Source organism: Nomascus leucogenys, chromosome 22a, assembly GCF_006542625.1.
Source record: "Nomascus leucogenys isolate Asia chromosome 22a, Asia_NLE_v1, whole genome shotgun sequence".
NCBI lineage: Eukaryota > Metazoa > Chordata > Mammalia > Primates > Hylobatidae > Nomascus > Nomascus leucogenys.
Genome location: NC_044402.1, coordinates 142,256,901 through 142,279,774, shown reverse-complemented (window position 1 = coordinate 142,279,774; position 22,874 = coordinate 142,256,901). Strand labels below are relative to the sequence as shown.

General features: G+C 58.0%; 1 protein-coding gene across 1 annotated transcript; it reads left to right on the top strand.

Annotated features, from left to right (window-relative positions):
* The first annotated feature begins 2,658 nt into the window (after positions 1-2,658).
* On the top strand, positions 2,659-11,869 carry PDCD1 (programmed cell death 1). The gene is made up of 5 exons (XM_003281970.3): positions 2,659-2,799; positions 8,596-8,955; positions 9,223-9,378; positions 9,594-9,628; positions 10,458-11,869. The coding sequence occupies exons 1-5, from the start codon at positions 2,724-2,726 to the stop codon at positions 10,695-10,697; spliced, it is 867 nt and encodes a 288-aa protein (XP_003282018.1). The 5' UTR covers positions 2,659-2,723; the 3' UTR covers positions 10,698-11,869.
* The last annotated feature ends 11,005 nt before the right edge of the window (positions 11,870-22,874 follow it).

The following is a 22,874-nucleotide window of genomic DNA, read 5'->3' as shown; positions in this document are numbered from 1 at the left end:
TGTCTCTAAAAGAAAATAAACAGACAAAAACCACATACAACTTTGCTTGTTGTAAATTATCTTTTAACTGAACGCCCTGGATTGAATCTGGCCACTCCCGTCTCAGGGCCAGTGATTTGGAGGGGGCATGACCCTCTGTGTGGAAGGAGCAGGTGGTGGGGGAAGGGCCTGGGTGTCCAGGTTCCCTGGGAAGGAAGGCTGAGAAAAGGAGATGGGGGAGGGGTGGGCAGGGCCGGCCAGCCAAGGGCCCCTCAGCCCCATCCACCCTGCTCCCTGGACTCCACCTGCCTTTCCTCCTTGTGACAGAAGACAGTGGAAGCCTAGTGGGTGGAAGGCACGGGCTTAGGATGTGTGTGGGAGGAAAGTGTGTGCTGGGAGCATGTATGTTTGGGGGTTGTGTGTGTTGGAAATCATGTGTGTTGGGGACACTGTATGTGTTTGGGGGAGGGTGTCGATAAGTGGTCTGGAGTGAGATATTGGGGTGCAGGCTCCATGAGTCCCCACTCCACACCTGAGCCCTGGGACCGCCTATCTGCTTTGGGGTGGGGTCCCAGGACCCTGTAGGTTCAGCCTACTAGTCCAGGCCCAATGCCCAATGCCTGCATCCCTGCAGGCCCTGTGCTCTCCAGGCTCAGACCCCAGACGCCTCGCAGCCCTGCAGACCCTCCCTGGGTCCACGTGTCCCTTTGCAGGTGCTCCGGTGAGTGGCGACGTGGAGAGACCATCAGGCAGCCCTGGCCTCAGTGGCCACAGTCCCCTGGCTCCACGCTGGGCCCACCCCACCAGGTCTCCTCTCCCATGAGCCAGGGGCCTTCAGTGGGACTGAGGGGAAGAGGGAAGGAGAGCAGGTGACAGGGAGGAACTGCAGAGAGAGAGGAGAGAGGTGGGAGAAGGAGAAGGAAGGGGCAAGATGGAAGCTGGGTTTCTCCCTGTGCCCGCCCCCTACTCCGGGACACGTGTCCAAGCCCTGGCAGGTGGAATTGTGGGGGCAGGGCCTTGGTGGTGAGGAGACCTTCTAGGGGTCTGATAGCATCTCCCATCTCAGAGCCTCCCTCCTGGGCCCAGCCCCCACTCCAGCCCACACAGTGGCATTCCCAGTCCTCAGATGACAGCTTTGTCCCACAAAGCTCAGAGCCTTGAGGAAGGCTCACTGCTGCCCCAGAACAGAGACAACATTCAACGGAGGCTGGAACAAGGCTCTACAGGGCTGGGGGCAGAGGAAGGTTCTGTCCAGAATCTGCCTTCAGGACAAGTACAGCCAGCAGGGGCAGCTTAGCCCCTCATCCACTGCCTGAGCGAGGCGCAGCACTATGGAGGCACCTACCGACCAACACTTCTCCAGCCCCAGAGCCCCGGCCCCTGGGGCACGAGGGTGGGTGTGCCAGGAGAAGTGCCGCGGGCCACCTTAGCTGTCTGGCAGCACAGTGGGTGCTGCCAGGCTCCCTGGGGGCCCCCCCGCCGAGCCCACCTGGCCAGCCGGGCGCCCCCACCTCCCCGCCAAGCCACCCACACAGCCTCACGTCTCTGAGACCCGAGAGTGGCCCTTTGTTCATAAGCGAGAGCTCCCTCGCCGTGGCCGCGCCTCGCAGACATCATCTTTGATGCTCTTTTTCCACCGTTTCGGTGCTTTAATGTTTTCCCTTCACAGCCGGGCCGAGTGTCTCTCGGAGCCAGGCAGCCGCGCCAGCTGTCAGGCGGTTTCTAGCCTCGCTTCAGTTATTTTAAGCTGATGAGCCTGACGCATCTCATCACTAATATCAGCAGTTTCATTTCTCCTATTTTCCATTCGCTGTAATAAAATGCTCAGCACAGAATGCAAGGAGATAAGCAAGCCACTTCACAAATGCCAGGCCGTCAGCCAGGCCAGGCACTGGACCCCCTGAACCACCCCACCCTGGCACGAGTGGGCTGGAGGGCAGGGCCCCGGGGAAGAAGGTCAAGGCTGGAAGGGGAGGTCAGCCTCACAGCCAGCCCCTGCCACCACCCAGGCCTCCGTCAGGCTGTTGGAGGCTCACACTGTGGAAAGATCTAGAACCGTGGCCATGGTGTAGGGCCATCCAGAAAGTGGAAGCTTTGAGGGGGAGCCGATTAGCCACGGACAGTTGTCATTCAGTAGGGCCACTTGTGCCCCAGCGAAGGGGGCTGGGCCGGGAAGGCAGAGGCTGTGGGCAGCCGGGAGGCTCCCAGAGGCTCCGACAGAATGGGAGTGGGGTCGAGCCCACCCCTCACTGCAGCCCAGGAACCTGAGCCCAGAGGGGGCCACCCACCTTCCCCAGGCAGGGAGGCCGGGCCCCCAGGGAGAAGAGGGGGACTGGGGAGGAGGAGGGCCTGCCCCCACCCTGCAGCCTCAGGAGGGGCAGCTCGGGCGGGTTGTGGAAAGAGGCCACAGCAGTGAGCAGAGACGCAGAGGAGGGAGGGCCTGAGCTGGGCAGACCCCCACGGGGTAAGGGGTGGGGACCACGGCCCACCTCCTCCCCATCTCCTCTGTCTCCCTGTCTCTGTCTCTCTCTCCCTCCCCCACCCTCTCCCCCGTCCTACCCCCTCCTCACCCCTCCTCCCCTAGCACTGCCTCTGTCACTCCCGCCCACGTGGATGTGGAGGAAGAGGGGGCGGGAGCAAGGGGCGGGCACCCTCCCTTCGACCTGACCTGGGACAGTTTCCCTTCCGCTCACATCTGCCTGAGCAGTGGAGAAGGCGGCGGCTCTGGTGGGGCTGCTCCAGGCATGCAGATCCCGCAGGCGCCCTGGCCGGTCATCTGGGCGGTGCTACAACTGGGCTGGCGGCCAGGATGGTTCTTAGGTAGGTGGGGTCGGCGGTCAGGGGTCCCGGAGCCAGGGGTCTGGAGGGACCTTCCACCCTCAGTCCCTGGCAGGTCGGGGGGTGCTGTGGCGGCCCCGCCCTGGCCCCCAGCTCTGCCCCTTACCCTGAGCTGTGTGGCTTTGGGCAGGTGACCGCCCAAAGTTTGGGCAGTTCAGACTCCTGGGCTCCTCTCTGGGCCCCAACTCCTCCCCTGGCCCAAGTCCCCTCTTTGCTCCTGGGCAGGCAGGACCCCTGTCCCCTCTCAGCCGGTCCTTGGGGCTGCGTGTTTCTGTGGAATGATGGGTCAGGCTGGCCAGAACCCCAAACCTTGGCCGTGGAGAGTCTGCGTGGCGGCTCTGCCTTGCCCGGGCATCCTCAGTCCTCACTCGAGTTTTCCTAAGGATGGGACGAGCCCCATGTGGGACTAACCTTGGCTTTAGGACGTCAAAGTTTAGATGAGCTGGTGATATTTTTCTCATTGTATCCAAAGTGTACCTGTTCGAGTGAGGACAGTTCTTCTGTCTCCAGGATCCCTCCTGGGTGGGGATTGTGCCCGCCTGGGTCTCTGCCCAGATTCCAGGGCTCTCCCTGAGCCCTGTTCAGACCATCCATGAGGGAGGCCTTGGCCTCACTCTCCGGGATTGAGGAGAGAGGGAGCCTCTTCCTGGGCTGCCCGTGACTCTGGGCCCTCTGTGCCCAGCCGGCCTGCACCTGGGGATGCCAAGGCCTGGGGAGGGTGGTTTTCCCCAGGCCAAGCCTAAGACGGTCCCTCTGGGCCCTGCTGGGTACCAGGGTGTGACGCCACTGGGAGGACAAGATGAGGGGCACCCCTGGGGCCGCCCTGACACCCCCTGGAGGCTCCTGTCCCGGGGGTCCTGGTGCCCCTTCACTGTGGCAGGCGACTGGGGGTTCCCCACCTCGGCCCCTCTCCTGGGGCCTGCTGCCTGGCACCTGAGGCAGCATCCTTGCCGGGGGCCCTGCCTTTCTGCCTCAGAGCCACCTCTTAAGGGAGGCCCGTGGATCACTCAGGACTCAGAACTGGAGATGCTCGATAAAGGGCCTGCAGCCAAAAGGCATCCCAGGGAGACGTTCGTGGGGGAACCAGAGTGCAGAGGGGCGCTCGTCACAGGGGAGGAGGAGCTGAGTAAGGCAGGAGGGGAGCCGAGCCTCTCCCCTGTGTCCCGGCTCCTCAGGCACGTCCTCGAGACGCCACCCTCCCCGACCCAGGCGGGAAAGATAAGAGCAAGGTGTCTACAGCCAGACACTCATGCCTCAGGTGCCCACGCTTGTGCCAGACAAGACTCTCACAGGTAGCATGCCTCAGTTTCCCCACCGGTAACACTCAGCACAGGGCACTCAGCAAGGCGCAGTGGGCATGACTGGAGTCCTGTGTGTCCTGACCCAGATGTGGCCACCCCGGCCGCAGTGGTCTTCATTCCGGGATGCCTCTCTTCCCTCCTCATCTATTCACTGCATTTGCCATTCGGTCATTCCCACGGTCACCACTCCCACCTCAGGCGTGTGTTTCCCTTGGGTTTTATGAGATATTCCCAACCCGGCTGCTTGTTGGCCCTGTCCGAGGGCAGGAGCGTAAATAAGAGCCTCCGCTTTGGTGTGGGACCACTGTGAGCTCCGGTCAGCGCTGCCACTGCTGAGCTCTGGGCCTTTGGCAGGACTTGACCCCTTACTGACTCCTCCGTGTGCTTCGGGGTCATGGGTGAGGACGCCTCCTGGCAATGCTGCGTCCTGAGGATTAAATCGGGTCATCTGTGGAAACTGCCCAGCCCAGCCCCTGACACTTTTTTGTTTGTTTCTTTTAGTGACAGGGTCTTGCTCTGTCACCCAGGCTGGAGTGCAGTGGTGTGATCTCGGCTCACTGCAGCCTCGACCTCCGGGGCTCAAGCAATTCTCCTACCTCTGCCTCCAGAGCAGCCGGGACTATAGGCACGTGCCACCCTACCAGGCTAATTTCTTCCATTTTTTTTAGAGACAGGGTCTCACTATGTTCCCCAGGCTGGGCTCAAATGGTCCTCCCACCTCAGCCTCCCAAAGTACTGGGATTACGGGCGTGAGCCACTGCATCTGGCCTCCATGACACATATTTTTAAAGTCCGATTTTTAAAGTCAAACTTTTAAAGTCAGATTTTAAACCGACTATTTTGAAAAATATACAAAAAAGTTTAAAAACAATGAATATCCCTCACCCAGAATCAATAACTAAGAATATTGACACATTTGCTTTGGGGACTGGGCCGCTGGAGCTGCCGTAACAAAGCTCCACCAACCCAGTGGCTTTAAAACAGAGCCTGCCCTCTCACCGACGGAGGGCTGGACGTGCAGGACGGAGCTCCGCGGGGTGGGCTCCCTGTGCTCTGAGGGGGTCTGCTCAGCCTCTCCCGGCTGTGGCTTTAAAACAGAGCCTGGCCTCTCACCGACGGACGGCTGGACGTGCAGGACGGAGCTCCGCGGGGTGGGCTCCCTGTGCTCTGAGGGGGTCTGCTCAGCCTCTCCCGGCTGTGGCTTAAAAATAGAGCCTGTCCTCTCACTGTGGGGGGGGGGACTGGACACGCAGGACGGAGCTCCGCGGGGTCGGCTCCCTGTGCTCCGAGAGGGCTCTGCTCAGCCTCTTGGCTGGGGGGTTTTGTGGCCACTGTCTGTGTTCCTGGGTTCAGAAGCATCCCCCGGGCTCTGCCTTCATCTCCGCACAGGTGACTCTGACTTGGTACAGGAAGCCAGGTCTGCTGGGCCAATGCCCACCCGGCCCTGTGCCCTCATCTTACCTAGTCCCAGCTGCCGTCACCCTATGCCTAATAAGGCCAGCTTCTGAGGTCACGGGGTTAGGACTTCTGCATAGGAATTTGTGGGACATGGTTCGGCCCACAGCCCTTCCCACCTCCACCCACACACGACTGTGAGGAGTTGGAAGACCCCACTCCTCGCCCCTGCCAGGTCCTCTAGGGACAAGCTCACTGTCCTCGTCCCAGCACAGCCCGTGGGCCGGTTTCCTTGTCCCTAATGGGACCACGGTCAGAGATGCTGGGTCTGGTCTGGGCCAGCAGGTTCCCCCACCCGGGGCAGGCACGCCTTCCGTGCGCTTCTGGAAAGCAACGTCCTGCAATGTGCTCTCTCTGCGGGAGCACCCCCACCGCCGCCTCACAGGCCTGTTCCACAGCCCTGGGATGGGCTCTGTCTCCCTCCCGACCCTGCATAGGGCACAGCCCTCTCTCATCAACCCACGATCCTACATGGATCCGAGAGTCCGAGAGGGAGCGCCTGGGGAAACACCCCAAATCTAACTTGACCCAGGACCAGCCAGGGGTCGTTTCTGAATATTCACCTTCCTAGTAGACGCTACCAGCCAAGGGAGGCCAGGAAGGCTTCCTGGAGGAGGTGGCCTGAGGACTGAGGTGAGGCAGGGCCTGCGTGGGGGTCACCACTCAACACCCCCACACTGGGCTTCTCTGGGAGCCAGAGTCTCTGAGACTGGCTGGGGGAGGTGGGAGAGGGGGTTGCTTGAACCACAGGCACCGAGGTCTAGCCCCCACCCCACCCAGCCAGTCGTTAGGGGCAGGGGAGGCCGAGGGGCCCAGCTGAGCCTGCTCCCCAGGGTGGATTCCAAAATGGGGGGTTGGGGGGGCGGCGCAGGAGCCCAGGGTCCTGGCTAGAGGCCCAGCGGCCGAGCGCTGGTGCGAGCCAGACAGGAAAAGGGTTGAGCCTGTCAGCGCCAGCACAGATCAAGTCAGGGGCAGGTCCCTCCACCAATGTGTGCAAATAAATAGCAGTTAAGTTTCTAGTTACACGAACAATGCACAGATGGTTCAATGGACATTGTGGTATGGACATTGCGGTGTGGACAAGCAGCAGCCTTGGTCCTGCCGCCAGCACCTCGCCCTACAGCTGGCGGGGGGGTCCCTCAGCACTTCCTAGCCATGCAGGGTCCCTGCTCACAGTTCCCGTGATGACCCCTGTTCCTCACCTGCCTGTCTGTCCCGACAGCTGCATGGCAGCCCTGGCCTGGGAGATGGAGACCCTGAGGGGCTGCCTGTGGTGGTGGGGCCCCTGGGTCCCCACTGCATTCCCAGAAGCCCAGAGGGCAGGGCATTTCCCCCGCTCTGTGCTGAGTCCACCCAGCCCCAGCCTAGTCCCAGTAAGGGCTGCAGCCCACCCTGTCCCAGGCTGCCTCCCAGGAGCCCTCTTGGCCCTGAAGCCAGAAGCCCATCTTCCTCCATTCAGGCAGGTCTGAGTGCCCTGGCCTGGCTGCCCGCTGGCCCTGAGAGTCACACTACCCCACAGCCCTCCTTGGTCAAAATCCACTCTGGAGTGGCTGGGAGATTCCCCAGGCCCACCCTGCACACGCCTCTGCAGGGAGCTTCCCCTGGCCGGCCGGCAGACAAGGGTGGTCTCAGAGAGGGGGCTCACCTCAGCAGCCCCTTGTGTAGCCGGCCCTCGCCCCTGCCACCTCTGGGCACACCACCAGGAAGATGGGGGACGGGCACGCAGGTGAAGGAGGCGAGCGCTTGGCAGCCAGGAGGCCATGGGGCACAGAGGGAACAGGGACACCCAGGTGGCCTCAAGGTCACTTCAGACCCCTCACTCGTCCCCTGGGAGGTGCCCAGTGAGGTTGGCACTAGGAGTTGGTCCTGGTCACACGACAGACCCACCCACCTCTGGTGTCCAGCCAGCACGCCCTGGGCCAGCCTGGCTGCAGGGACACAAGGGCAGCGGCCCCTTCCTCCTCTGAGCTGATCGTTCCTTGAGTCATCACCACCACCTGCCATGGAGGCCACCTGTCCCAGGAAGCAGAGGGACCGCAGCTGTGGCAACCAGGGCCTGGTCTCTGTAGCACCTCGTCGGGGGAGCCATGCCCAGGCCTGAGGCGGAGCTGAGTGACAGTGGCCTGGGTCTGACAGTGCGGGGCTGGCGCCATATCTGGGGAACCCTGTGGCATGGGACGTGTGGGTGAGCCAGGAAAATCACCCCACTGCAGGGCATCTCAGGCCTGGATCTTAAGCCCCTGTGTTGGTGCTTCTGCCTGGTGGAAGAGCCGCGACCCCCACGTTGCCATGCGGGCGTCCCAGGCCCTGGCCCTCGCAGGCATATGTCTCAGGAGGTCCTTGTCTTGGGATCCCAGGGTTGGGGGCCCCATGTCTGTCCACGTCCGAGTCAATGGCCCATCTCGTCTCTGAAGCATCTTTGCTGTGAGCTCTAGTCCCCACTGTCTTGCTGGAAAATGTGGAGGCTCCACTGCCCACTGCCCACTTCCCAGGGCAGCAATGCCCATACCACATGGTCCCAGCTCCGAGCTTGTCCTGAAAAGGGGGCAAAGACTGGACCTGGAGCCTGCCAAGGGGCCACCCTCCTCCCAGGGCTGCAGTCTCCATGGCAGCCCCCCACCCACCCAGCCCAGTTACACTCCCCTGTGCCAGAGCAGTGCAGACAGGACCAGGCCAGGGTGCCCGAGGGTCAGGGGCTGGGGATGGGTAGCCCCCAAACAGCCCTTTCTGGGGGACTGGCCTCAACAGGGAAGGCGGCGAAGGCTCTTAGTAGGAAATCGGGGGGACCCAAGTCAGAGCCAGGCTCTGGGCAGAAGCCGCAGCCTCACGTAGAAGGAAGAGGCTCTGCAGTGGAGGCGAGTGCCCATCCCCGGGCGGCAGAGGCCCCAGCAGAGACTTCTCGACGACATATTCCAGCTGGGGTGGCCCTTCCAGAGCCCTTGCTGCCCGAGGGATGTGAGCAGGTGGCCGGGAGGCTTTGCAGGACCGCTCAGCCCCTTCCTCACCTCTCTCTGTCTCTCAGACTCCCCGGACAGGCCCTGGAACCCCCCCACCTTCTCCCCAGCCCTGCTCGTGGTGACCGAAGGCGACAATGCCACCTTCACCTGCAGCTTCTCCAACGCATCGGAGAGCTTCGTGCTGAACTGGTACCGCATGAGCCCCAGCAACCAGACGGACAAGCTGGCTGCCTTCCCCGAGGACCGCAGCCAGCCCGGCCAGGACCACCGCTTCCGCGTCACACAGCTGCCCAACGGGCGCGACTTCCACATGAGCGTGGTCAGGGCCCAGCACAATGACAGCGGCACCTACCTCTGCGGGGCCATCTCCCTGGCCCCCAAGGCACAGATCAAAGAGAGCCTGCGGGCAGAGCTCAGGGTGACAGGTGCGGCCTCGGAGGGCCCGGGGCAGGGGTGAGCTGAGCCGGTCCTGGGGTGGGTGTCCCCTCCTACACAGGATCAGGAGCTCCAGGGTCGTAGGGCAGGGACCCCCCGGCTCCAGTCCAGGGCTCTGTCCTGCACCTGGGGAACGGTGACCCGCATCTCTGTCCTCTCGCTCTGGAAGCACCCCAGCCCCTCTGGTCTGCCCTCACCGCAGACCCTGACCCTCCAACCTGACCCCGTCCTAACCCCTGACCTTTGTGCCCTTCCAGAGAGAAGGGCAGAAGTGCCCACAGCCCACCCCAGCCCCTCACCCAGGCCAGCCGGCCAGTTCCAAGCCCTGGTGGTTGGTGTCGTGGGCGGCCTGCTGGGCAGCCTGGTGCTGCTAGTCTGGGTCCTGGCCGTCATCTGCTCCCGGGCCACACGAGGTAACGTCATCCCAGCCCCTCGGCCTGCCCTGCCCTAACCGTGCTGGCGGCCCTCCCTCCCGCCTCCCCTCCCTCCACCCTTCCCACACCCCACCCCACCTCCCCCAACCTCCCCACAAGGCTAAGCCCCTGATGAAGGCCCCTGGGCTAAGACCCCCCACCTGGGGAGCACAGCTCAGGGTCGGCCTGGTGACCCCAAGTGTGTTTCTCTGCAGGGACCATAGGAGCCAGGCGCACCGGCCAGCCCCTGGTGAGTCTCACTCTTTTCCTGCATGATCCACTGTGCCTTCCTTCCTGGGTGGACAGAGGTGGAAGACAGGCTGGGACCACATGGCCTGCAGGGCTCACACTCTATTACAGCCAGGACCCCCTCCCTGGCCCCCAGGCAGCAACCCCAATCCCTAAAGCCACGACCTGGGGCCTCAGCCCGCCTGCGGTCTCCGGGGGTGCCCAGCCCACCTGCGAGGGCGTGGGGTAGGCTTGGTCATTTCTTGTCTTACATTGGAGACAGGAGAGCTTGAAAAGTCACATTTTGGAATCCTAAATCTGCAAGAATGCCAGGGACATTTCAGAAGGGGACATTGGCCGGGCACAGTGGCTCATGCCTGTAATCCCAGCACTTTGGGAGGCCGAGGCGGGCGGATCATGAGGTCAGGAGATCGAGACCATCCTGGCTAACACGGTGAAACTCCGTCTGTACTAAAAATACAAAAAATTAGCTGGGTGTGGTGGCGGGCGCCTGTAGTCCCAGCTACTCGGGAGGCTGAGGCAGGAGAATGGCGTGAACCCGGGAGGCGGAGCTTGCAGTGAGCCGAGATCGCACCTCTGCACTCCAGCCTGGGTGACAGAGCGAGACTCCATCTCAAAAAAAAAAACAAAAAAAAAACGGGGACATTGAGCCAGAGAGGAGGGGTGGTGTCCCCAGATCACACAAAGGGCAGTGGTGGGACAGTTCAGAGTAAGCAGCTCTTAGTAGGGGGCCCAGGATCGGTGCCAGCGCTGCAGCCAGGCTGTGGAGCCGCAGGCCTCCTTCCTGGGGTGGGCCGTGGGGCTGACTCCCCCTCCCTTTCTCCTGAAAGAAGGAGGACCCCTCGGCCGTGCCTGTGTTCTCTGTGGACTATGGGGAGCTGGATTTCCAGTGGCGTGAGAAGACCCCGGAGCCCCCCGTGCCCTGTGTCCCTGAGCAGACGGAGTATGCCACCATCGTCTTTCCTAGTGGAATGGGCACCTCGTCCCCCGCCCGCAGGGGCTCAGCCGACGGCCCTCGGAGTCCCCAGCCACTGAGGCCTGAGGATGGACACTGCTCTTGGCCCCTCTGACCGGCTTCCTTGGCCACCGGTGTTCGCAGACCCTCCACCATGAGCCCAGGTCAGCGCCTTTCCTCAGGAGAAGCAGGCAGGGAACGGGCCCTTGCAGGCCGTCCAGGGGCCGAGCTGCCTGGGGGCGAAGGGGGCTCCAGCCTGCACCGGCACCAGGCACAGCCCCACCACAGGACTCATGTCTCAATGCCCACAGTGAGCCCAGGCAGCAGGTGTCACCATCCCCTACAGGGAGGGCCAGATGCAGTCACTGCTTCAGGTCCTGCCGGCACAGAGCTGCCTGCATCCAGCTCCCTGAATCTCTGCTGCTGCTGCTGCTGCTGCTGCCTGGGGCCCGGGGCTGAAGGCGCCGTGGCCCTGCCTGATGCCCCCGGAGCCTCCTGCCTGAACTTGGGGGCTGGTTGGAGACTGCCTTGGAGCAGCCAAGGTACCCCTGGCAGCGGTATCCCGAGACGCCCTGGACACAGGGCCCAAGACTGGGCACAGGGGTGGGAGGTGCATGGGGCTGGGGACTCCCTGGGAGTCATTTGCTCCCCACAGGCCTAGAGAAGTTTCAGGGAAGGTCAGGAGAGCTCCTGGCTGTGGTAGGCGGGGCAGGAAACCCCTCCACCTTCACACGTGCCCAGGCAGCACCTCAGGCCCTTTGTGGGGCAGGGAAACTGAGGCAGTAAGCAGGCAGGCAGAGCTGGAGGCCTTTCAGGCCCAGCCAGCACTCTGGCCTCCCGCCACCCCATTCCACCCCAGCCCCTCACACCACTAAGGAGAGTGATATCCTAGGGTCCCAAGGTCAGGAGGGCAGGGCTGGGGCTGACTCAGGCCCCTCCCAGCTGTGACCACCTGGGTGTTGTGAGGGCAGAAGTGCAGGCACCTAGAGCCCCCCCATTTGCTCACCCTGGGAGCTCTCCTTGGAACCCATTCCTAAAATTATTTAAAGGGGTCTGGCCGGGCTCCCACCAGGGCCTGGGTGGGAAGGTACAGGCGTTCCCCCCGGGGGCCTAGTATCCCCGCCGCGGCCTATCCACTCCTTACATCCACACACTGCACCCCCACTCCTGGGGCAGGACCACCAGCATCCAGGCAGCCAGCGGGCACCTGAGTGGCTGGGACAAGGGACCCCCCTTCCCTGTGGTTCTATTATATTATAATTATAATTAAATATGAGAGCATGCTAAGGAATTCTGTCCTGTCTGGTGGCTGTGGGGGCAGTGGGCAGGAGGGAGGGAGGCCTCCAGGGAGGGGCAAGGCTGCAGCCAGGCTGAAGCTGCGCGTGGAGGGTGCTGGCAGCTCCCCTGGATCCTGGCCTGAGTCAGGCCTTTCCTTCGCTGTCCCAGAAACACACAGGCCCTCCTCACCCTGTTTGCCCCACTCACACATACAGCCCTCCGGTGAAAAATTCCTCCAACATCACGGGGCTGGGGGCACCATCTTCCCCAAGCCCAGGCCTTTGGGGGGTCCCACGGCCTCCACCCCCAGGCTTCCTGGCCAGGCATGGGTGTCCCTGAGTGGCTGTGCCTGCACCATAGCCCCTGTGTCCCCATGCTTGCCAGTCCCTCCGGGCAGGGGTGGTGCCTGGTGCCAGGGCCTCCACAGCCGGGTGGGAGGGCTGCCCTGGGCTATGAGGGACACAGCATCTGCGGGTCCCTCCCCAAGTACACAGGGTGGGGGCAGTGGGGGAGGCGGGGTCACACCTGCTGGAGCCCCCTCAACCGGGACGGTGCTGGAAAGGGAGCCCTGCCAGGCCCTCGGGCGCCGCAGCCACCCACCCACTGCCCCGCCCCAGGGTTCATTCTGTGCTTGCCACCCTGGAGCCCGGTCCTGGAGGGGGCGAGGGTTAGAATCCCCATGCCTGTGTCAGGGACAGGCACAGAGACCTCACAGCTCTGGGAACTCCCGGTGAGATCCGGCAGATCAGGCCTGGCAGGGAATGCTGCCCATTCACAGCGCAGCGCGCCAGCATCCAGAACTCATGGTTCTCATACATCCATTCACCCCATTCACAGCGCAGTGCCCTAGGAGATGGAGTGGCGGGCGATGTTTCATCTAGGACAGCAAGATAGAAGATGTTCCCAGCATAAACCTAGCCAAAAACGTGGGAAAGCTGCCGCAGAGGCTGAACTCAAAGGCACCCTGACCCTGGGCCCCGAAGAGGCGCCACAGCTGCAAACATGCACGTTCTTCCGATGCAATTTGTAAATTTAACACGACCCCAGTAAAAACCACAGTTCTGGAACTATCATGCTCATATGGAAAAATTAACAAGCAAGTAACAGCCAAAAAAACCATGAAAAGAAAGTGAAAGAGGACCAGCTTTATGAGCTCAGGGGAAACTTACTGCAATGAAAACAGGGTGGGATAAGCACCAGAAGACACAGGAACAGGCCGGTCCCTGCGACCCAAATCGGTGAGGGGGAAAAAGACTTTAACCAACTGCCCAAGGATAGGGATAGCCATTTGGAAAGGTATTAAGTTAGACTCATATGCACAAATCCCAAATGCAGCAGAGAGAGAAGCATAAAAAAAGAACCCTGGCCGGGCACGGTGGCTCACGCCTGTAATCCCAGCACTTTGGGAGGCCGAGGCGGGTGGATCACGAGGTCAGGAGATCCAGACCATCCTGGTTAACACGGTGAAACCCCATCTCTACTAAAAATACAAAAAATTAGCCGGGCGTGGTGGCGGGCACCTGTAGTCCCAGCTACTTGGGAGGCTGAGGCAGGAGAATGGCGTGAACCCAGGAGGCGGAGCTTGCAGTGAGCCGAGATCGCACCACCGCACTCCAGCCTGGGCGACAGAGTGAGACTCCGTCTCAAAAAAAAAAAAAAAAAGGAACCCTACAAGAAACAAGAAACCGTGGGTGCATTCTTACAGTGTGGGAGGGGAAGGCATTCCCAACGAATAAAGGACATCAGGGAGCAATTAAAGAAAAGACTGATACACTGAACTCCATATATTGGAAAACAAAAAACTTTAGCTTAGCAAAAAAAACATAAACAAACTGAGGGAAAATATTTGCACCACCACAAAAGAGCGAATATGCCAGTCGTAGGAAGATCTAAGAGTCTGGAAAAAGCAAGGTCAAAAGTACGCGAGAAAGTGGAGACATAGCCCAACAGCTCAGAGAAAATGTGTGTGTGTGAGCCTGTGTGTGCACGTGTCTACACATGTGTGGACATATGTGCACATACAAATGTGTATATGTACATACACGGGTATGTGTGGGGTGTGTGTGTACAGGTGTGCGGATGTGTGTATCTACAATATACGTATATACGGCAGTGCATGCGTGCGTACACATATCCCTTAAACAATGAAAGGATGTTCAGTTTCTCTCATAATAACAAAAATACAAGTTGAAACTACATCCACCAGGCTGGCAGAGCTCTGACAACGGTGCAGCTGTTGCGAGGCTGCAGGGAGCAAGCCTGAGGGGCTGGCGGGGGAGCCGAGCTGGAGACGCACCCATGCTGTCTGGTAAGCGCTGGGCACTTGCCCTTTGCCCCCTCAACCCCCTGTCCTCGTAGAAACACTTCTCAGAGGTCACCGGCAAACACGTGCAGACGCAGAGCCCACGAGCTCACGGCGCTGGCTCGGCAACGGCAAAGCCGTCCAAAGCCAGCCGGGGGCTTGAGCCCGCCCTGGAGTCTCCGTCAGGCAGCGGGAGCCGAGGCTCAGGGCTCCCCAGAGAGTCAGGTCCCTCAAGACCATGAGGGGACGCAAGCGCAGGACGGGACAACTCGCTGTCCCCAACTTGCTGTCGTGTGAAAATGACATGGCAGCAGTCTGAGCATCAAACAATGCCAAATTAAAATTAAAAACCTAATTGAGGCTTGGCACGGTGGCACTTTGGGAGGCCGAGGCGGGAGGGTCGCTTGAGCCCAGGAGTTTGAGACCAGCCTGGGCCACAAACTGAGATCCTGTCTCTACAAAAAAATTTTAAAATTAGCCAGGTGCGGTGGTCCTAGCTCCCGGGGAGGCTGAGGCGGGAGGATCCCTGGAGTCCCGGAGGTGGGGGCCGCAGTGAGCCACGATGGTGCCACTGACTCCAGCCTGGGCGACAGAGCAAGACTCTGTCAAAAAAAAAAAAAAAAAAAGCCTAATTGATTGACACACTCTGAGTATGTTTAAAAGAACCTGAGCTCAGATCGATACTCACAAAAAGAGACACAAGGCGGGCGGGGAGGGAGGAAGCGGTCGCTGTCCCGGGCCGGGCGGGCGTCCGCGGTGGCGGCGGCTGAGAGAACGCGGCGCAGTCAGCACTTCGCCTCCCGCCTTCCCGTCAGGCCGCCCCGCGCCGCCGCGCACTCACTTTTTCCGTCCCTGGCTGGCCCCGGGCCTGTGTCGCCGCCTGGCTGCGGCTGCGCTCCCGCCCCACCCACGCGCCCCAGGCGGGTCGTCCCGGCCTCGCGCAGCGGCTGCTGCGGCTTCCCGAGCGCCCTGGGCGTGGCCGGGCCTCCGGGCTCCCCGGGGGACAGTGCTGGGAGGAGGCCAGGGCGCGTGGGATCCAGAGCGGGAGAGGGGCGGCCCCGCCCCGTGTCCCGGGCCCCTGAGCCCGGCCAGCTCCACCCACCCCGCGCCCCCGCGCCCCGACCCTGCAGCGCCGCCCCCACTCCTGCGCCCCATCCCGCCCACGGCCACACCGGCCCGGTCTACGGAGTGCGTGGGCGCTGGACGCCTTACTCTGCACGGGGGACCGCAGGTCCTGTGGGCCTCGTGGATGGAGCCCAGGGTCCTTGGAATTGGGCGGGGTTGGGGGCGTCTGCCCAGGGCTCCCAGCAGGAGCGAAGGTGAGCAGCGGGGGCCTCTGAAAGGGAACCTACCCTCGGGCTACAGGAGACACGGCTGGCGATCTGGGTGCAGCGCCGAGGCCTTGGGGGCTGGCGGGGCCGCATGAGGGGCTGCCGTGGGAGTCCTGGTGGTCTCTGCCCTCGTGCGTCAGGGCCCCAGTGTGGACAAACCTCACTTTGCGTCTGGGTGAGGCTCCTGACATTCTGGAGAGTTCCGGATGTGGGGGGTCCTCTGGAGGGTGACCGAGGCCGTGTGACCTTTGCCCCCTCAACCCCCTGTCCTCGTAGAAACACTTCCCAGAGGTCACCGGCAAACATGTGCAGACGCAGAGCCCACGAGCTCACCTTCTTGGGTGGATCTCCACGTGTCCTCCCCTAACCTCTGACCCCAGTCAGTCTGCCGCACCCACCAGTGGGGGCCCCTGTGTTTGCCCAGCCTTAGAAAACCGGGCCGGGGTGTGGCCGGAGGGGCACTGCCGGGGCCGCCGGCCAGGGCTGTGAGAGCGCAGGACGCCTGCCCCAGGCACGGGGGCACCATCGTCCCCAACTACTTAGCCACAGAATCCAAGGTTGGTTTGGGGTCTTAAGTTTTTATCTCAATTCAACCTGCAAAACCAAGTTATTACGTACATGGAGTCGTATTCAGCCTTAAAAAGATGGAATTCACAGCAGCGCAATTCACAATCAGCCGCCACGTGGAAGCAGCAGCCCCGTGTCCACCGCGGGAAGAAGGAGCAGACAGCACGGGGATTCCGCACAGAGGGAGTCACCTCAGGAAGGAAGGGCTCCCACACCCGCCGCAGCGTGGAGGAACCTCGAAGACGTCACACCGAGGGGCACAAGCCACAAAAGGACAAACACTGTGTGACTCCACACACACGAGGTCCCCAGAGTGGGCCGGTTCATAGGCAGAAAAAGCAGACGGTGGGGCCCGGGGCCGGGGAGCCAGCGGGAAGTGAGTGTTTAATGGGGACACTTTCCGTTTTGCAAGAGAAAAAGTTTGTTTCTGGGCTGGGAGGTCAGCCGCTGAGCCGCTGAACCGCTGAACCGCAGTGGCTGGGTGGGGAAAGTGGGCCTCGGCCACTGCCTGGCCTATGCAGCTGCCCTGGAGTCAGGGGCAGGGGCAGGAGGGCCGGATGTGAGCCCTCAGCCCATGGCAGCCTTTGGCCTCGCTGATGGACAGAAGGGGAAACTGAGGCCCAGGGAGGTGTAGCTGTAGTAGTGAGCGTTCTCTAGAGAAATAGAACCAATAGGCGGGGCGTGGTGGCTCATGCCTGTAATCCCAGCACTTTGGGAGGTCAAGGCGGGCGGATCACTTGAGGTCAGGAGTTCGAGACCAGCCTGACCAACATGGAGAAACCCTATCTGTACTAAAAATACACAATTAGCCGTGTGTGGTGGCACATGTCTGTAATTCCAGGTACTTGGGAGGTTGAGGCAGGAGAATCGCTTGAAACCAGGAGGTGGAGGTTGCAGTGAGCTGAGATCGCACCATTGCACTCCAGCCTGGGCAACAAGAACAAAACTCCGTCTCAAAAAAAGAAAAAAAAAAAAAAAAAGAACCAATAGAATGTGGAGACAGAGAGAGAAACTTACTTGGAGAAATTGGCTCACATGACTGTGGCAGGCAGGCAGGCTGGGGACGCAGGAGGAGCTGAAGTAGCCACTCAAATCCAAAGACGCCTGCAGGCAGGATTCCATCCTCCTTTCTCTCCTTTCTCTCCGGCCTTCATAGACTGTATGAGACTCCTGTGTCGCGGAGGCTGACCTCCTGATTCGAAGTCTACTGATTTCAGTGGTAATTTTATCTTCGAAAAATACCTTCACTGAAACATCTGGACTGCTGTTTGACAAACATCAGAGTCCTGTGGCCTGGCCAAGCTGACACAGAATGAACCATTGCAGGCCAAAGGAGACAGAGCAGGTGACACGCAGGACCCCAGCTCTTCCAGGACGTCTGGGCTCGTGGGGGGAATGGCCGGTGCTGCATGGGGTCCCTCAGCCAAGGCGGGCCTGCAGCCGATCACATTTTCACAAGTCCAGTGGCCATGTGGATGCCCTCAAGATTATACCAATTGTCATCCACTTTTTTCCTTCTCTTTTCTTGGAGTTTTTATAGCTATACTTTTTAAAAAATTAATAGGCTCTACTATCTAAAGCAGTTTGGGGTTTATGGAAAAGCTGAGCGGAAAGTAGACAGTGCCCCTCACCTCGCCCCTCACGCAGACTCTGCACCCCTATTGTTGGCGCCTTGCCTTGGTGCTGGGTACTTGCTGTGCGACGAATCTGCACTGACCTGGCCCCGTCACGCAGGGTCCACAGCTCGAACTGGGGGCCAGTCTTGGCGTCTTGCGTTCTGGGAGTCCCTGGCAAGTACATGAGGTCGGGTATCCACCATGATGGTGTCAGGAGCGGCTCCCCTGCCCCGAAATTCCCCCGAGCTCCACTATTCACCCCTCCCTTCCCTGGCAACCACTGAGGATTTTTACTGTCTCCGTAGATTGCCTCTCCCGGAATGTTGTATAGTTGGAATCATGCAGTATGCAGCCTTTTCAGATTAGCTTTGAGAACTAAAAATAGGCCGGGCACGGTGGCTCACGCTTGTAATCCCAGCACTTTGGGAGGCCGAGGCGGGCGGATCACGAGGGTAAGAGATCGAGACCACGGTGAAACCCCGTCTCTACTAAAAATACAAAAAAAAATTAGCCGGGCGTGGTGGCGGGCGCCTGTGGTCCCAGCTACTCGGAGAGGCTGAGGCAGGAGAATGGAGTGAACCCGGGAGACGGAGCTTGCAGTGAGTCGAGATTGCGCCACTGCACTCCAGCCTGGGTGACAGAGCGAGACTCCGTCTCAAAAAAAAAATAAAATAAAATAAAATAAAATTCTAAGCCCCCAGTCAACTAAAAGGACACCTATTAGCCAAGGAGACCCCAGAGAAACCTTAACACCTGAGTTCCCAGCTAGGACGGGACAGGAGGGCAGATACACCTCGTTAGAGCCCCTCCCTTTTGTGGTTTAGACACAAATGCCCAGAGTGAATGTTGAAATAGAGACCATAAGACTGGCAGGACTGGGCCAGGCGTGAACCACCGTGCCCGGCCGAGGTTTTCTTTTTCTCTAGCAGCTAAACGAGCACCAGCCTCTAGGGAAGCCACATTCGCACAGCTGCATCTCACCTGCCGCCAGACCCTGGCTTATGACCCGCTCCCCCCGGCCACCAGCACTAATGACCACTTTGATTGGACAAGAGACTGATTTCTGTAACTTTTCTATGAAAAGGAATCTTGTATGGTAAATTTTTGTCCTAAAGTAAAATGACTGGTTATTTAAGAAAGCAAGAGTACAGGACAAACCATTAAGTCCCAGCATGTCGTAAACAGTCCATATAAGTTGTGATAAGGTTCATAAAAAAAATGTACACCTGTAATCCTAGCACTTTGAGAGGCCAAGGTGGGCAGATTACTTGAGCCCAGGAGTTCAAGACCAGCCTGGGCAACTTGGTGAAACTCCGTCTCTACTAAATTACAAAAATTAGCCTGGTGTGGTTGTGCACGCTTGTAATCCCAGCTACTCGGGAGTCTGAGGCAGGAGAATGGCGTGAACCTGGGAGGCAGAGGCTGCAGTGAGCTGAGATGGCACCACTGCACTCCAGCCTGGGACACAGAGAAAGACCCTGTCTCAAAAAAAAAATTTTTTTAAGTATGAAGGGAATTTTGTATATGTTTAAATTGGCTATTACTAAAAGGAAATTGCTTATAACAGTCTTTCTAAAGATTGAACTTTGATATTAAAAGTACACTAATTGGGCCGGGTGCAGTGGCTCACGCCTGTAATCCCAGCACTCAGGAGGCCAAGGTGGGCGGATCATAAGGTCAGGAGTTTGAGACCAGCCTGGCCAACATGGTGAAACCCTGTCTATACTGAAAATACAAAAATTAGCTGAATGTGGTGGTGGGCACCTGTAATCCCAGCTACTTGGGAGGCTGAGGCAGAAGAATCGTTTGAACCTGGGAGGCGGAAGTTGCAGTGAGCTGAGATGGTGCCATTGTACTCCAGTCTGGGCAACAGGGCGAGACTCCATCTCAAAAAAAAAAAAAAATACACTAATTAATATAAAACCAAAGTTTTCGGTTAGAGAAAAGTTTTGTTAAAATAATAATTTGCTATTAATAAAATTTGATGTTTAGGCTGCGCGCGGTGGCTCACACCTGTAATCCCAACATTTTGGGAGGCCGAGGCAAGTGGATCACCTGAAGTCAGAAGTTTGAGACCAGCCTGACCAACATGGTGAAACCCCGGCTCTACTAAAAATACAAAAGTTAGCCGGGCGTGGTGGCAGACACCTGTGATCCCAGCTACTCAGGAGCCTGAGGCAGGAGAATCGCTTGAACCTGGGAGGCGGAGGTTGCAATGAGCCAAGATCGTGCCACTGCACTCCAGCCTGATAACAAAGCGAGACTCCATCTCAAAAAAAAAAAAAAAATTGATGTTTAATTCTGCGTTCATCCTTGCCTTCTGCTCTTGTGCCCTTGCCAAGGTGTATCTTTCTGCTTGGTTGGGATGATAACCTTCCCTTTCAGCCTTTTCATTAGCTCTGTAACTTTCTTTTCCAATTGTAACTACTGTTGTGGCCTGATGCTGAACTGTTGATCTCAAAGGTCTAGAAAAGCAATGTTTTCCTTCAATGTAACTTGATTCTGTACTCTTGGCTTTTCTTGTTATACATTGTTCAGTAGAGCCAGGAAACTCCTCATGCTGTGACTAAGAGTCACGCATTGCCCTGCTCAAGGTGCTGGTTTTCTTGTTTACTTTCCTCCGTGATATCAGGTACACTTGTGACCCTGGACACACTCTTCCTACACCTGACTAAATTCAAATATCCTTTTACATCAGGTTTGACTTCCAGATTAGCTCAGCGGGCTTCCAGAGGAGAAGCAATCACTGCAGAAGGCGTTTCTTTGCCTTTTGAGTAACTGGCCTCAAAAAACGAAGATTTTGCATTTTATCAAGATAATTTCCAGTGTCATTTTTATTTGGTTTTTTGATTGCTTGTGAAAACTGAGCTTGTTTTTACATCTGTGTAACTTTCTGCCTTGCCATTGAAGATGGCAATGGTTACATGAGTAACTATTATCTTACAATGACCTAGGATTCTATTTTGATCAAATGTTTTGAGCCTTTTAACATCTTTCACAAGAGTCCTCAAAATCAAATCCTGCATTAAGCATCTGACTCAGACTTATTGCAGGCAGGATCATCAAAGCTATAAAAATGAATCATTACAAGATTATACATTTTTTTTTGAGACAGAGTCTCACTCTGTTGCCCAGGCTGGAGTGCAGTGGCACAGTCATAGCTCACTGCAGCCTCAAACTCCTGGGTTCAACTGAACCCAAAGTGCTGGGATTATAGGAGTGAGCCTCCACACCTGGCCTGTAAAATCTTTTTGCAGCTTCCAGTCGGGTCATGAACTCCAAAATCACCACCTCCAGCCTGCTGGTTACATACACTGGAAGAGACATCAGTTATAGGACTCTTCCCCCCCATCCCCACCTTGGAAGGGTCCTTAAAAGGTACTATTAACAAATCCATGTGCTACCAAGTTACAGGGAGTTGACTCCTGGGCACACATAGAGTATGAGTCCATTTTCACACTGCTATAGGGAACTGCCCAAGACTGGGTAATTTATAAACAAAATGACAGCCAGAGGAAGACGTAAAGGAAAGGCATCCAGGCAGGGAGGATTGCAGCTACAAATGCCCTGAGAGCCTGTATGAGTTCAATTTCACACGCTGTAAAGACACTACCCGAGGCGGGGTAATTTGTCAACAAAAGAGGGTTCATTAACTCACAGTTCACCATGGCTGGGGAAGCCTCAGGAAACTTAGAATCATGGTGGAAGGTGAAGGGGAAGCAAGGCACGTCTTAATTTAATTTTGCGTTCATCCTGTTCATCACGGCAGGGGAGAGAGAAAGAGCAAAGTGGGAAGAGCCCCTTATCGAACCACCAGATCTCGTGAGAACTCACTCAGTACCACGAGAACGGCGTGGGGGAAACAAGCTTCCATGACCCAATCAGCTCCCACCAGGTCCCTCCCTCCACACGTGGGGATTACAATTCGAGATGAGATTTGGGTGGGGACACACAGCCAAACCCTATCGCATCATCTAAAAAAGGCACCAACTCCTGCTGGATCTTGAGCATTCCACACTGGTATCTGGAACCAGACTCAAGCTAACCAAAGCCTCGTCTTCAGATCTGGGAGAAGACAACCATCGAAGGGAACGGCTTTCATGAGACACGGGGCTGGGCTTGTGACACCTCACAGTTTTCCCTCTATCCGAATTAATATAATTTGCTCTATGTCTTAGTACTATATACTTTAGACGTTTAGCTACCTATGAGCTTCCTTTTCCTGTTCTTATCAGAACTGAACAGCGCTTATGGCCTTTTTATTTAAAATGTTACTGATTCTTTGTTTTGTTTTCCAAAGTCAAGAAAACCTTTTTTCTTTTAACCTATTTATAGGTGACAGAAACTGAGTGAAATAACGAAGTTCAGCTTTCTCTCTCTACCTTCTACCTCCAGAATTCAAAAACTATTCATGAGCATTCCTACACCAATTATGGTTGCCTGGGGCTGAAGGGGCGGGCCTGGTCCCCGCATCGCTGTGCAGTAAAAGCAGCTGACGACCTCGCTTTGGGAGAAACGGGAGATAGATACACACACTGACATTTACATTTCACCTGTGTGCGTTTGGGGCAAGCTGTGGAATGAATGGGATGGAACGACACTCCGGTTTGAGCAGGTAAAGCCAGTGCTTGGGGCCATGATAACTTTTTTAATCACATGAAGTGGAAAACGCTTAAGAGAATGGTTTCGGAAGCCACGCAGGTGGGCCGCGAGATGGTGTCTACCACCTGAGAGCCGTGAACGACAGAGGACTGGCTGGGCCTTGATCTCCACAGCTGGAAAACAGAAACGTTCTCCGCCCCGCGGGGCTTTATTTCATTCTAAATGGAACAACGCACTTGAAGCACGGGGCGCGCAGCGAGCCTTCTGCGCATGCGCAAGTGCTTCCTCCTCACCCCTCTGCGCACAGGGCAGGAGCAGAAAGTCCAACAAAGAGAACTTGGTGGAGAAGAACAGAAAGGGAGACACAGAGTTAGAGACACAGGGAGACAGAGACACAGAGAAAGAGAGAGACAGAGAGACAGAGACACAGACAGAGACACAGACAGAGACAGAGACACAGACAGAGAGACAGAGACACAGAGAGAGAGACAGAGACACAGACAGAGAGACAGAGACACAGAGACAGAGAAGCAGAGACACAGAGACAGACAGAGACACACAGAGACAGAGAGAGAGACAGAGACACAGAGAGACAG

Excerpts from the sequence above, each read along its gene's own strand:
- PDCD1 (XM_003281970.3), top strand. The coding sequence starts at position 2,724 with ATGCAGATCCCGCAGGCGCCCTGGCCGGTCATCTGGGCGGTGCTACAA. Across the intron at positions 8,956-9,222 it reads GGCAGAGCTCAGGGTGACAG|AGAGAAGGGCAGAAGTGCCC; the intron begins GTGCGGCCTCGG and ends GTGCCCTTCCAG. Across the intron at positions 9,629-10,457 it reads GGCGCACCGGCCAGCCCCTG|AAGGAGGACCCCTCGGCCGT; the intron begins GTGAGTCTCACT and ends TTCTCCTGAAAG.